The sequence below is a fragment of the Aquarana catesbeiana genome, linkage group LG11, assembly GCF_042186555.1.
Source record: "Aquarana catesbeiana isolate 2022-GZ linkage group LG11, ASM4218655v1, whole genome shotgun sequence".
NCBI classification, from domain to species: domain Eukaryota; kingdom Metazoa; phylum Chordata; class Amphibia; order Anura; family Ranidae; genus Aquarana; species Aquarana catesbeiana.
Genome location: NC_133334.1, coordinates 111243555 through 111256412, shown reverse-complemented (window position 1 = coordinate 111256412; position 12858 = coordinate 111243555). Strand labels below are relative to the sequence as shown.

Below are 12858 nucleotides of genomic sequence, written 5' to 3'. Positions count from 1 at the left end.
TTAGCTACAAATTTACTGGCAACAGTCTATTAACCACTTGCCGACCGGGCCATAGCCGAAAGACTGCTACAGCGCGGTCATGTTTTTCTGGGTGGACGTCCATGGACGTCCTCCCAGAAAGTTGCTCCCGAGCGCCCCCTTGGGCGCGCACCCGGGAACATCCGTGCCAGCCGCGTCCGGATCATGGTAAATAGCTGCTGAACGCGGCCGTTTACCACGTGATCATTCCGTCAAATGACGGAGCGTTCACATGTAAATAAACCGGCGTCACATCATGACGCCGGTTTCTCCCTCCCCTCTCTGTACCGATGGGTACAGTGCGAGGGGAGAGGGGGAGAGATTGCAGCAGCGCTGTGGGCACTAAACATCCAGCCCACAGCGCTGCAATCAGTGCCAATAATTACTCTGCAACACTGGGCAATACTCTGCAATAAATTTTAACAGAAAAAAAGAATTTTTTTTTTAACCGAATTTTCAGTCGTCTTTTTTGATTTATAACGCAAAAAATAAAAAACCCAGCGGTGATTAAATACCATCAAAAGAAAGCTCTATTTGTGGGGGAAAAAAAAAAAAGACAAAAAAATTCATATGGGTACAGTGTTGCATGACTGAGTCATTGTCAAAGTGTGAGAGCACCGAAAACTGAAAATTGGTCTGGTTAGGAAGGGGGTTTAAGTGCCCAGTGGGCAAGTGGTTAAGACTACGTAAGATGAGAAAAAAAAAAAAAGTTTAATTTTTGTTCCGTGGTAAACTACGCAGAACAGGGATCTGTCTATGTAAACAAAGCAGATTCATGTTCTGACAGGAGGGATGGATTCTGTGTTTCTGAAATGCAGGGACTCATATTCATTTCTTCCCCTAGTGAAAGCAGCACACATAGTAAAGCCAAACACTGCTAGGCACAGAGTTAACCCCCTTGATCATCCTGTCATTAGTACAGTGACAGTGCATGTTTTTAACACATTCCCACAAAGTGTCAGAACGTCTGCAACGTCGCAGTGCCTCTATAAGTCGCTGATCGCCGCCATTACTAGTATAAAAATAAAAAAATTCCATTAATATATCCCATAGTTTGTAGATGCTATAACGTTCGCATAAACCAATCAATATGTGATTATAGGGATTTTTTTTTACCAAAAACCATGTAGCAGAATACACACTGGCCTAAATTTATGAAGAAATTGTATTTCTAAAACATTTTTATGGGATAAGTTTAGTCAAAATTGTCGGCTTTTGTTTATAGTGCAAAAAAAAAAAAAAGACAAATTTGGGTACAGTGTCGCACAGCCTTCGCAATTTAAAGTAATGCAGTGCTGCATCGCAAAAACCAGAGTTAGACTTACCGGTAACTGTTTCTAGGAGTCGTTCAGGACAACACTAGAGAGATAGGCTCCACCTCCGGAGGCAGGAAACACAAAAGTAAATTCCATAAGGGGCGGCGTCCGTCCCTTCTCCCCAGTCTTTATCCAAGAACTTTCCCAGAATGGCTACTGAAACAAAAACCACTCGTCCAAAGTTATAACAGCATATAGGGAGGGAATCCCTGCTGTCCTGGACAACTACTAGAAACAGTTACCGGTAAGTCTAACTCTGGTTTTCTCCAGTCATCTGTCCAGGACAGCACTGGAGAGGATCAACGAGAACTTACCAAATTAGGAAAGAAGGGGAGGGGGGGGGGGGACGGGGACGACTACCGCTTGGAGGACTTTTCGACTTTTCTCCCAAACGCTTGGTCTTACGCTGAGCTAAAGGTCAAATCTATAATGCTTCACGAAAGTCAAGTAGCTTGACCATGTTGCTGCTCGACAAAATTTGCTCTGGTGTCGCTCCAGCGCGCTCCGCCCAAGAAGTCGGTAGGGCCCGTGTGGAGTGAGCCATGGGGGGGGAAGGACATTCCTTCTTTCAAATCTTCTAAGCTTCAACAATAGCTTGTTTAATCCACCTTGCGATTGTGCCTTTCGAAGCCCGGAGCCCCAATTTTTTTCCCCCAAATGCAAAATAAATTAATAGAGCATTGGATTTTCGAATGCTTTCCGACAATTCCAGATACCGCAAGACACAGGCTCTCATGTCCAGTTGGTGGAATTCTGTTTCTTTTTTTCTTTTGGATTGGTTGGGGACCCACAGAAAGAAGGCAAAACAATTTCCTGAGTCCTGTGGAATTTTGACACCATTTTAGGCAAAAACCCTGGGTCTGTACACAATACCAGTCTTTCTTCAAAAATTTGCAGGAAAGGCTACCTTAATGGAAAGTGCCTGCAGCTCACTAAATGCGTCTGGCTGTGGATATGGCCACTAAAAAGAGTTTTGAGCGTGACCCATTTTAAAGGACAGCTCTTCCTTCTGCGACCATTTTATCCAACCTTGCAATACTGTCGACAGGTCCTATTTTGGCAGAATTGTGAACGGAATGGGTCTAATGCTGGCTGACCCCTTAAAGAACCTGCTAACTGGCGGGTCTAATGCCAGGGGTTGCAAAATAAAAAAATAAATAAATAAATAAAACACCCCACACACACACACCACAAAGGCCGATACCTGAACTTTCAATGTACTAATGACCAGTCCTTGGTCGGCACTATCTTGTAAAAACTCCAAGACGGCTGGAATATCTGCAGACACCTTCTTGGTATCTAACCATGAACCAAAAACTTTCCAAAATTTAAAACAAATTGCTTGGGTTACCTTCTTTCTACTGGAAAAAAAAAAAAAAAAATTATTGTATTTACTACCCTGTCCAAGAGCCCCTTGGACACCAAGCTGACAATTTCAGGGTCTATATTTTTGGTAATAGAACTGGGCCCTGAGACAGCAGATCCTTCCTCTCGGGCAGCATGAAGGGAGGCTCCTCTGCCAGGCGTAACTGCGTGGAAAACCAAGGTCTCTTCGGCCAATACGGGACCACTAGGATCATTGTGGTGCGCTCTTGAACAAACTTCCTCAGGACCAGGGGAATAAGTTTGAATGGAGGGAAGGCGTAGCATAGGCAAAACTTCTGGGCCAAGGAGTCTATCCCCTTGGCCCCTACTTTTCTTTCCAGCGAGAAGTACACAGGAACCTTGGCATTTGATTTGTTGGCGAACAAGTCCACCTCTGGAAGGCCCCATTTCTCTACCATTAGCTGGAAGATTTCCCTGTTTAGTGCCCATTCCGACTCATACACTTGATGTTGGCTCTGAAAGTCCACTAGATGAATGTTCACTCCCTTTAGATGGACTGAGGATATTGACTTCAGGTTCCTCTCGGCCCAAGAAAAGATAGTGTTCCCCCTTGTTTGTTTAAATAAGGAGACTGCTACCTCACAGTCCGGGAGGAGTTGTACATGGTGAATTTTCAGTTCTCTGGCGAATGCCCTTAGCGCTTCCCAGATTGCTTGCAACTCCCTCCAGTTGGCTGATCTTTGGGACTGTTTCCTCCCAGCGCCCTTGGGCTACTCTTGACCCCCATTGTGCCCCCCAGGTACTGGCATCCGTGATGATGCAGAAGGACATTGGAAGAGACCATAATAGACCCTGCAAGTGGTTCTCTTCGTCCCTGCACCACCACAGAGACCTCTTGGTCTTTGGAGCTAGGCGGAAGGTCGTGTCCAGCAATTCCTGTGCTCCGTCCCAGCTGTTCAGGATATTGGCCTGGAGACACCTAAAATGGGCCCTTGCCCATGGTACTGCAGGGATTGTTGCTGCCAGGAGACCCAGACCCAACATGGCTTGTTCAGATTGTTCTGAAAAAAGGCTGCTGTTGCCGTTAACTTTTCTTCTTTCTCCTCTGTGAGATAGATCTTCTGCATCACTGTGTTCACCAAGAACCCTAAGTACTGTAAGGCCTGTGTTGGGGTTAGGTTCGACTTCTCCCTGTTTAATCAACCACCCCAGCTTTTCAAGGAAGGAAATGGCCATCCACAGATCTCCTTGTAATTGGAGCGAGGAGGGTGCAAAAAATAAAAAGGTCGTCTACGTATGGGATGACCGATATTCCTTTCACTCACAGGGAAGCCAGTGCCTCTGCCAGGGTTTTCTTAAAAATCCTGGGGGGGGAGGTTTGCAATGAGGACAGGCCAAATGGCAGAGTCCTGAATTGAAAATGTCGGACCTGCTTTCCCCACCCTCAATTTTTGAGATTCTTTGTGAATCGGGATGTGTAAATAAGCGTCCCTCAGATCGAGGGAGGGGGGAATGGACTTCACCGTAAAGATTGTTTCCATCTGAAAATTTCTTGTAGATCACCCATTTGTTCAGTGACTTCAAGTCCAGTATTAGAAACCATGGTTTATTTCTCACTGTGGCACTGGAATAAGAACCCGCTGGTCTATCAAGTCACCAACAAGGCTGTCGTCTTCTGAGGATCCCTGGGAGGCGTGGTTGCAGGCGGAGTGCCCTTGAACTGAATTTGATAGCCTTCCCTGATTATTCTCAGTATAAATGCATTTGGGGTAGTCTTTTCCCCACTGTGGGAGGAACTGCCCCAATCTCCCTTCCATGGAACTAAGTCACTGCGATTTGGTGGTTTTCTTAGGAGAAGAAAACAAGACACCTTTCTGCTTCCCCACGGTTTTAGAGGTTGACCCTTTAGGGGGTCTGCCCCTTTTAACGGCCCTGGTCTTTGGGGGCGGAAAAGAAAAAAAAAAAAAAAAAAAAAAAAAAAAAACACACCATTTCCCCGGGGCTTTCTTATTTATAATAGGAAAAGCCTTTTTTCATGTCAGCAGTACGGTCTAGAACTTGCCCAAACAAGAGGTCTCCTTCAAATGGGATGCCACACAGCCTAACTTTTGAGGCCAGGTCCCCCGACCAAGATTTTAAACTATAAAGCCCTACGAGAGGAATTTACTAGGGCAGCGGTCTTTTCTGATAGCTTGACCGACTCTGCAGACGCATCTGCCATATAACCTGCCTGCCTGGAGGTCCCACTTTCCAAATGGCCTTGTAACTGGTCCAGCCAGACCTCCAAAATTACAAGCTACTATTGTTGTAGCCATTGCGGGTTTTAAGTTTGTCATGGCTACTTCCCATGACCTCTTCAGCAGTACCTCCATCCTCTTGTCCATGCGTTCCCCAAGGACACCCATGTCCTCAAAGACAAGGTCTGTTGATTTGACACACTGGGAAAAAGCTGCGTCCACTTTGGGCTCTTTGTTCCAAATACAGGCGGAATCCTCACTGAAGGGGGAATCTCCTCTTCAGGCTTTTTAAAAATAAGTTTTTTTTCTCCGGTTCCACCCACTCCTTTTTGATAGAGTCTGCCAGTGCGATGTGTACCGGAAATATCCTGTTTTGGTCTTCTTTCAGGGTCTGATACATCTGGTCATGTAGGGACAAGGAGGCCTGCTCTTCTGTGATATCTAGCGTCTCGTAGTTCACACCCAATAAGGCATCCACCTCCTCGAGCGAGAGCCTATATCTGGGTGAACTTGTCCCTTGGCTCGGAATATCTTTAGATGATGCCGTCTCACTTAGCTCATCCAAAGGATCTGATTCCTTACCCCCCTTCCCCGATTTGTCACCCTCCTCCGGGGCTGAAGGGGGGGAAAACTGCGGCTGGTTGTTTTGGAGTTTCAAGGTTCAACAGCATCGACTTTATAGCCTTCATTTCTTTCTAAATGCCAGAAATCAATTCTTTGCATGCCCCCGTTGCCTCCTTGTAAACCAATTTATCAATATAGGGTTTACAAAGGGGCTTGTTCCACCCTTCTTTAAATTTGTTCGTACATGACGGACACCTCTTCTTCCCCCCTGACCTCTCTGGTTCTTTGGGCTGAGCCTGAGACAAGAGGAGAAGGAGAGAAGAGAAGGCAGGCAAATAAAAAAAAAAAAAAAAAAAAAAAAAGAAGAAGGACAAGCTGCTGTCAGAAACCTAAGCCAACCAGTGGGTGCATCCTTCACCAACACCTATGTGCACCCCCACCAGCTGCTGACAGGATTCACATGACTCTTTAGCCTGGATCCCATCTCACAAAGGGGGGGGGGGGGTGGAGAGGGGTGCTAGCATTGAGTCCATCACCCCCCCTACCCCGGCCCTTTAGGCCCAAGGCACCCCAGTGTCCGCCTACCTTAGCTGGGCCCCTGCCACCTGGTTCAGCTAGAGCCGTCCGCTTGCCATGGCTGGTGTTTTTTTTTTTTTTTTTCAAAAAGACCACCATGGATCCGGCACTAACGCTCGCCGTGCGACCCGGAAGTGCTGTGCTGGAAGTCCGCGCCCTCTCCTCCTGCATTCCACAGGCCAGAACTCGAGGCCTATGCCCACCCCCCGCTGGACTCACGCCGGTATACCATAGCATTCGGCCAGACCGCCGTGAGCCCCCCTCGGGCTATCCTGGAGAACGACGCCGGTATCAGCTCTTTGCAGCCTGACCAGGGGACTTAGATGCCTGCCATCCCTGTTCACAGGTACTTGCAGACCTCCTCCCTCTTCCTTAGGCGGCCCTACCTAGGCTCAGGGGAAGGAGAGCTCCCATCCAGCCTCCTCCAGGGGGAGGAAACACAAAGACTGGGGAAGAAGGATGGAAGCCGCCCTTTATAGGATTTTAATTTTGTGTTTCCTGCCTCCGGAGGTGGAGCCAATCTCTCTAGTGCTGTCCAGGACAGACGACTAGAGAAAAATGGCCTGGTCATCAAGGGGGGGGGGGTATTAATCTTCTGGCAGTCAAGTGGTAAAAGGTAAGCGTAATGCTGAACAGTAGGTACTTTAATCTGCCAAATTGCACCTAGATTGTTAGCTAGTCCTTCAGCCATCCATGTCACAGCACTCAGCGCCATATTGACTAGGGGTGCAGAAATTAATCACTGCATCACGATTCGGAAAAATCGATTGCCGGGTGACGTCATCTCGACTTGCCCCGCCCCTCCCGGGAGAGCACTCCGAGCGTATTGTTAAAATGACTGTGCTTTACTAAATCTCGTGTTGCAATCAATGAAGCGCCACGCTGTGTGTGCTTTTTTTTAAAAAAATATGGAACTTCATACCGAATTTCACAGTACAATACATGCCACTTATATGACTGCCCGCCTCTCTCTCCTCTCACGTCTCTCCTGACGTCAGCTGGGAATTCTCAGCCCTGCCCGCTGACTGTAGCTATCAGATCAGAAGAGGAGGGCAGGGCTGAGAATTCCCCGTTGATGTCAGGAGAGACGCGAGGGGAGAGAAAGGGGGGCCGGGCAGTCACATAAGTGGCATGTATTGTACTGAGAAATTGGGTATGAAGTTCCATATTTTTTTTAAAAAGAACACACAGCGGGGGCACTTCATTGATTGTAACATGGGATTTGGTAAAACACAGTAATTTTAACAGTAAGAGTACAAATGTGTTCCAACTATGGAGGTTCTGGAAATTTAGAGCCAAGACCACAGTATATACACAGGAGGTGCCTTAGTGTGGGCACTGCGGCTTACACATGTATGTGTGCAAACAAAACACTCTGTTTTTAACATAAACCAATTTGGTTGCAAGTGTGTTGGGAAATCCTTTGTCATATGGGTTTCAAGCCTAAGCTTATGCAATTGTCAGTTTATAGAAAGTCGGTATGTGCATACTTGCAGGCGCTATCAGAAGGAGAGGCGGCATGTAGAAATAAGGACTTGATGCCTACTACCCCAGATGCGCTTAAAGTAGAACTACAGCCAAACAATTTGAGATTTAATGAGTGGGAAGGGGTTACAGTCTATGTTGGTTTATTATTGCTTTGTGTCCCCATTGGGGATATATTCCTTTACTAATCTTCCTGGGAGCAATAGTTGCCAAGAGGGAAAAGGAGGGGAAATGCTAGATTTTACAGGTTGTCACTACAACAGTAATGGTGGGAAAATCTACCACTGAGGACACTTATTCTGGTGACAGCTGTCAAAGCTGCCTATTGTATCTCTGGGAACAGGAAGAGTACAAGTGCATAGCATGCAACACTTTCAAAGCCAGGTCACTCCACATGACAGCACTGGTGCTTGCCCATTGGCCCAGCACTGACACATGAGGTTGGGAAGAGTACTTAGCCCTGTATAAGTTCCGACTGGAGTGAATCAGATCCTACATGGGGCCATTTTTCCTTGCTTCCCAGTGATTGAAGGGTACTGCAGGGGAAATGAAAGGCACATGCAAAGCATAGGATCACTTTAATATCTCAGCCCAGCCAAAACTAGAATTTTTGATTCTAGAAGATCGAATAAACCAACAGCTTCATATATCTATGAAGAGGAAAGTTCTCTGCAGCTGGGTACACAGCTCCCTCCACCTACTATACCTATTAGGGGACTTCATTCTACACACTGGCATATCCCCCATGGGTGCAAAGTGTGCAGGGTACATGGGCCCCAAGGGAGGTGGGTACCCACTGTGAACCACACATTGCACAACAAGATGTTGTGGGGAAACACCATCAGTTCCCCCTTATGTGTCTCTAAAGCAGCTGCATTTGCCACGGACAGCTGGGAGGCCTATAGCAGGGCTGCGATTTAGCCGCCACCTACTCGACCTGTGATTGGCTGTGGTTTAGTCCCCACAGGAGGTAAACCGAAGCTGCATTACTGTGAAAGTCCAAGGAGATGGGGAACAGTGGTAAGTGGTGCATTGGTGGGGTGGGGGCTGTTTGACTGTACTGTGATACAGAGGATCACTTACTACTGCACTGTGTTACTACGGACCCTCTGCATCACTTTATTTTGACCCCTGAACTCTGTAGTAAGCAACGCAGAATTCAGGGGTCAGTAGTAAGTGACACAAAGGTCAGGGGGCATGTCACTTACTATGAATCTTTAACAGGTGCTGTACCAGTCCCTATTCAACACCCTTTCATTCTATACTATGCAAGTCAACCGAGATTCTATTTAACCACACTTCTAAAGCCTGGAAATATATACTTTTTTTTTTTTAAATAAAATTATATATATATATATATATATATATATATATATATATTTATTTATTAATTAAAGGCCAGCAGCTACAACTACTGTCTTTTAATAGGACACTTACCGGTCCATGGATCCAGCATGGTCCTCACCCAAGCTGTCTCTTCAGGACCAGGCGCCAGCATGCGAACTTTGGGAAGCTGGCTGTGAATGCTTGTGGCTTCACAGCCGGCTTCCCGCTGTGCATGTGCGCACTGATTGGTCCCACAGCTTTCTGGAAAATGGTGTGTTCCAGAAGGCTGCAGAGGAAGAAAAGGGGGGGGGGGTTTGAACTTCTGCTCTTATCTCCGCGGTAGCCGCTTCCTTCCCCCCCAAAAAAAAAAAAGTGGCAAAAATGGTAAGAGGGGGAGGGAGAGGAGGCAGACAAGCGGAACTTCTCCTTTTGGGTTAAGTTCTGCTTTAAGCCATGCCCGTCCAGTGCAATTAGAAACACAGCCACTTTTAGCAGCAGCACGCTTCATTTTCATGATCGCAGGCCAGTCTTGCACCCAGGACCACTGTTTTCAGAAAACGACCCTGATTCTACATAATATAGAGGACTCTTGGTTCAGCAAGAGAAGAAGATTAGACAGCATGGCTGCAAAGACCTATGAACTTCAGTAGGAAGATCTCCAAAAAATTTCCAGAAACCAAGGAATGTTTCAATCACCAACTATCTGTTCATATGCAAAAGATCAGCTTTGGGTTGACAAACCCTTTAAATAAGTCACCATTTATTAAGTAAACCTCATTTCTGAGCCCAAATAAAACAGTTTTAGGTCTGTGGGCCTTTACATGGAAAGCCCAACAAATAGCTTTAACAGGACCCATGGTGAGTATATATTTTACCTCAAAACCAGTGGTCTCCAAACTGCAGCCCAGAGGCTGAATGTGGTCCTTTGCTTGTCTTTATCAGGCCCTTGGGGGTGCTATTCCTCCCAATGATATAAGGCACTATTCTTTTTTACTGAAGCCAAAAACGGGTACTATTGCTTTCACTGACACTAACAATTGGGGCACTATTGCTTCCACTTGCACCAATGATTGGGAACCCCTAAACCCTAATACTAACAATGGGACAATATTCCTCCCACTGATACCAATGGTGGGGGATTGTTTACTCCCATCAACGCCAGGGCATTGTTGGCCACAGTCTGGCCCCCTCAAAATCTGAAGGACAGTAAACTGGCCCTTTGTTCTGAAAGTCTGGAGACCCCTGTTCGCAACCAAAGGTCTCTGGATGACATCAAACTCACCCACATTTCTGACTTTAGCCACATAGTACGCTCAAACACCAAAAATATCACACAATGAATAATGAAACAGGATTTGCATGTTCTTACCCCAGGCCAGGAATTCTGTCACGTTCTTGTCCCGACGGAAAGCTGCTACATTGCATTCTTGACACAAGCAGACAAGGATGTCTAAAAGGGTTTCCACACTTAAGGAATTGCATCCAGTACCATGGGGGCCTGTGAGGACCAGGTCCTCCAAATCCTTCAGCCTTCTCTCCACAGACATCTTGATGATTCTTCCCGCACCAAGGTGCTGACAAAGTCCCACTCTTTCACGCCGGATCAAAAGAGCCCACTATGGCGCATATACACAGTTTATCCAAATTTCCGTAAAGAACAAAGTCTTGAAAACGGGACTGTAGAATGAAAGCTTGATGTCTCCCAAAAATTCTAGGCCGCAGTAAAAGTGTCTTCTTAAATTATATAAATACTTATTAAAAAATAAGCAGCACAGTGACATTGGGGGGGGGGGGGGGTAATAGGGTGCGTTTGGCTTTTTCCAAGCTTCTCACAGCTTACGGCTAACTTTGGACGTGGTGAGGAGCCTAGTCACTCATTCATATCACACACCTGGATGTCTAAGCTCACTTTTGAGATGATCATACAGACCGTGCATCCACAGTCATCCATACAATCACCCGCACACGCAGCCACACTTTCCCCAGCCGTCACGCACACACGCATTCACACAGCCCATTGTGAACGTAGACTGCAAGACTGACACACAACAGCACCACTCTTATTGGACACACAATCACAGGGACATAGTTCCATGCTTGTCAATGGCTTACACCTTTCATTGCAGAGAATGGCAAGCCTTCAGCAAGAACACACATAGGCTCAGCCAACCACAGCAACACTCACTCACCTGTGTGATGACTCCTCAGGTGTGTGTTCACTAATACACCCACACCCCTGTGCTGTGCCACTGACTACCTGAGCTCAATGTTACCTGTCTACCTGTGCCCACACTAGAAATGAAGGAGCCGAATGGACTACCTGTGCCTACACCAGAAATAAAGGAGCTGCATGGCCTGCCCTGGGAATAAAGGAGCTGGTATCCTTCTCGGCACACGGTGAGCTCTTCCTGAAGTGGCCGCAATCAGCTCCCTTCTTCCCTCACCTGTACAGATCACGCCCAAACACCGGAGAGGGCGCGGCTACAAGGGGCATTCCCACGCCTCCCCGTGCACACCTGGGGACGCCCCCAGCTTTGATTGACGTCTCGCACAGCTAGTGAAAAGTGACTAATCTCAGCAAAACAAAGTCACGTGGCAGGAGATAATGGCTGGTGTTGTAGCTCAGTGTGACAGCACGGGCTTGTATTGTACAGAGGGGGCAATGTCCTCCAATGACATGATCCGGCAGGTTGTGGAGTCTGCCAGCTTGTCATTCTTTAGAAGTTCCCAGCCTTCCAAACCTGCTGCGACTTGTCATCCTGTACAAGTGAAGAAGACTACGAGCCGTCTATTTATTAGCCTATTACATTATATTATATTTTAGCTGGACAGGTGTGTTGTACTATAAGTTGTATGCTTGCTGCAAGATTACATGACATCTAGAAATAAATATTTTACCAGTGACCACTTTAGGACTTATGCTGGCCATACACTAGTATACGAATAATCGGCCGAACCCATTTCCGAAAAATGGACATTCGGCCGTGAGAGCAAACGATAGTGCCATCATGTAATGACCGATAAATCGTTCAGTGGACATAAATGAATCAATTTTTTGTTAGTTTTTTTACATATACCTAGTGCAAACAGTTCAGACGGGAAACACATTAAACTTTCAATTTATTGTTCGAAAATTTCCAAACATGTTCTTTGTTTTTTCCGCTCAAAAACATCCCAACGATTATCGATTTTGTGCCCATTAACTGGCCTACAAACGAACAAACTGGCCAAATGACCGAATTTCGGCCGATTTTTCATATAGTGTATGGCCAGCATAAGCCTTTTTCGGACATTTGTTGTTTACAAGTAAAAATCTGTATTTTTTGCTAAAAATTACTTAGAACCCCAAAACATTTATATATTTGCAGAGACCCTACAGAATAAAATGGCAGTCATTGCAATATTTTATGTCACAGCGGTCTTTCAAACACAATTTAAAAAATATATATTTTTTTCCCATTTTATACTTACCTAGGTGGATGCTGCATCTGTCCCCTCTGCGTCTCTACATTGAGAACTGAGCCATCAAACATCACCGATGGCTCGGTTCTCACAGATCCCAGAGAGGAGAGCTGCTGCCTGTCAATCAGTAGCTCTCCCCTCTGCTCCTTCACGCTCATTGGAGCGCTGAGCTGTGGAGGGGCGGGGAGCAGCTCGCTGAAAGTCTGAGACAAGCATCAGTCCAGGCATCTGGCGGATCCAGACTTTATTGTTTGGATGACACGGTGCTTGGACTGATTCCGTTGATGTCAGCAGAGAGCGAACTTCAGACCGCTCTCTGCTGAAAACGGGTCACAGGAGTGCAAAACGAATCGCACTCCTGTGACCCATAGGAGAAGCCCAGCCAAACAAGCTCAGGCAGGACTTCTTTAAAAAACACAAAACAGTAAAGTAAACCCAATTTTTTTGTATAATGTGAAAGATGATGTTACGCCGAGTAAATAGATACCTAACATGTCATGCTTCAACCACTTTACGCCAGCCCACCGTTAAATGACAGAGGGACGGTG

General features: G+C 46.4%; 1 protein-coding gene across 2 annotated transcripts in view; it reads right to left on the bottom strand.

Annotated features, from left to right (window-relative positions):
• CDC42BPG (CDC42 binding protein kinase gamma) overlaps positions 1-11323 on the bottom strand; it is a 268963-nt gene extending 257640 nt beyond the window's left edge. For both annotated transcript variants that reach the window (XM_073604887.1, XM_073604888.1), the window contains exon 1: positions 10218-11323. In XM_073604887.1, the coding sequence (XP_073460988.1) occupies positions 10218-10395 (178 nt within the window). In that variant the 5' untranslated portion in view covers positions 10396-11323. The remainder of the gene's footprint in view (positions 1-10217) is intronic.
• Positions 11324-12858: the final 1535 nt, after the last annotated feature.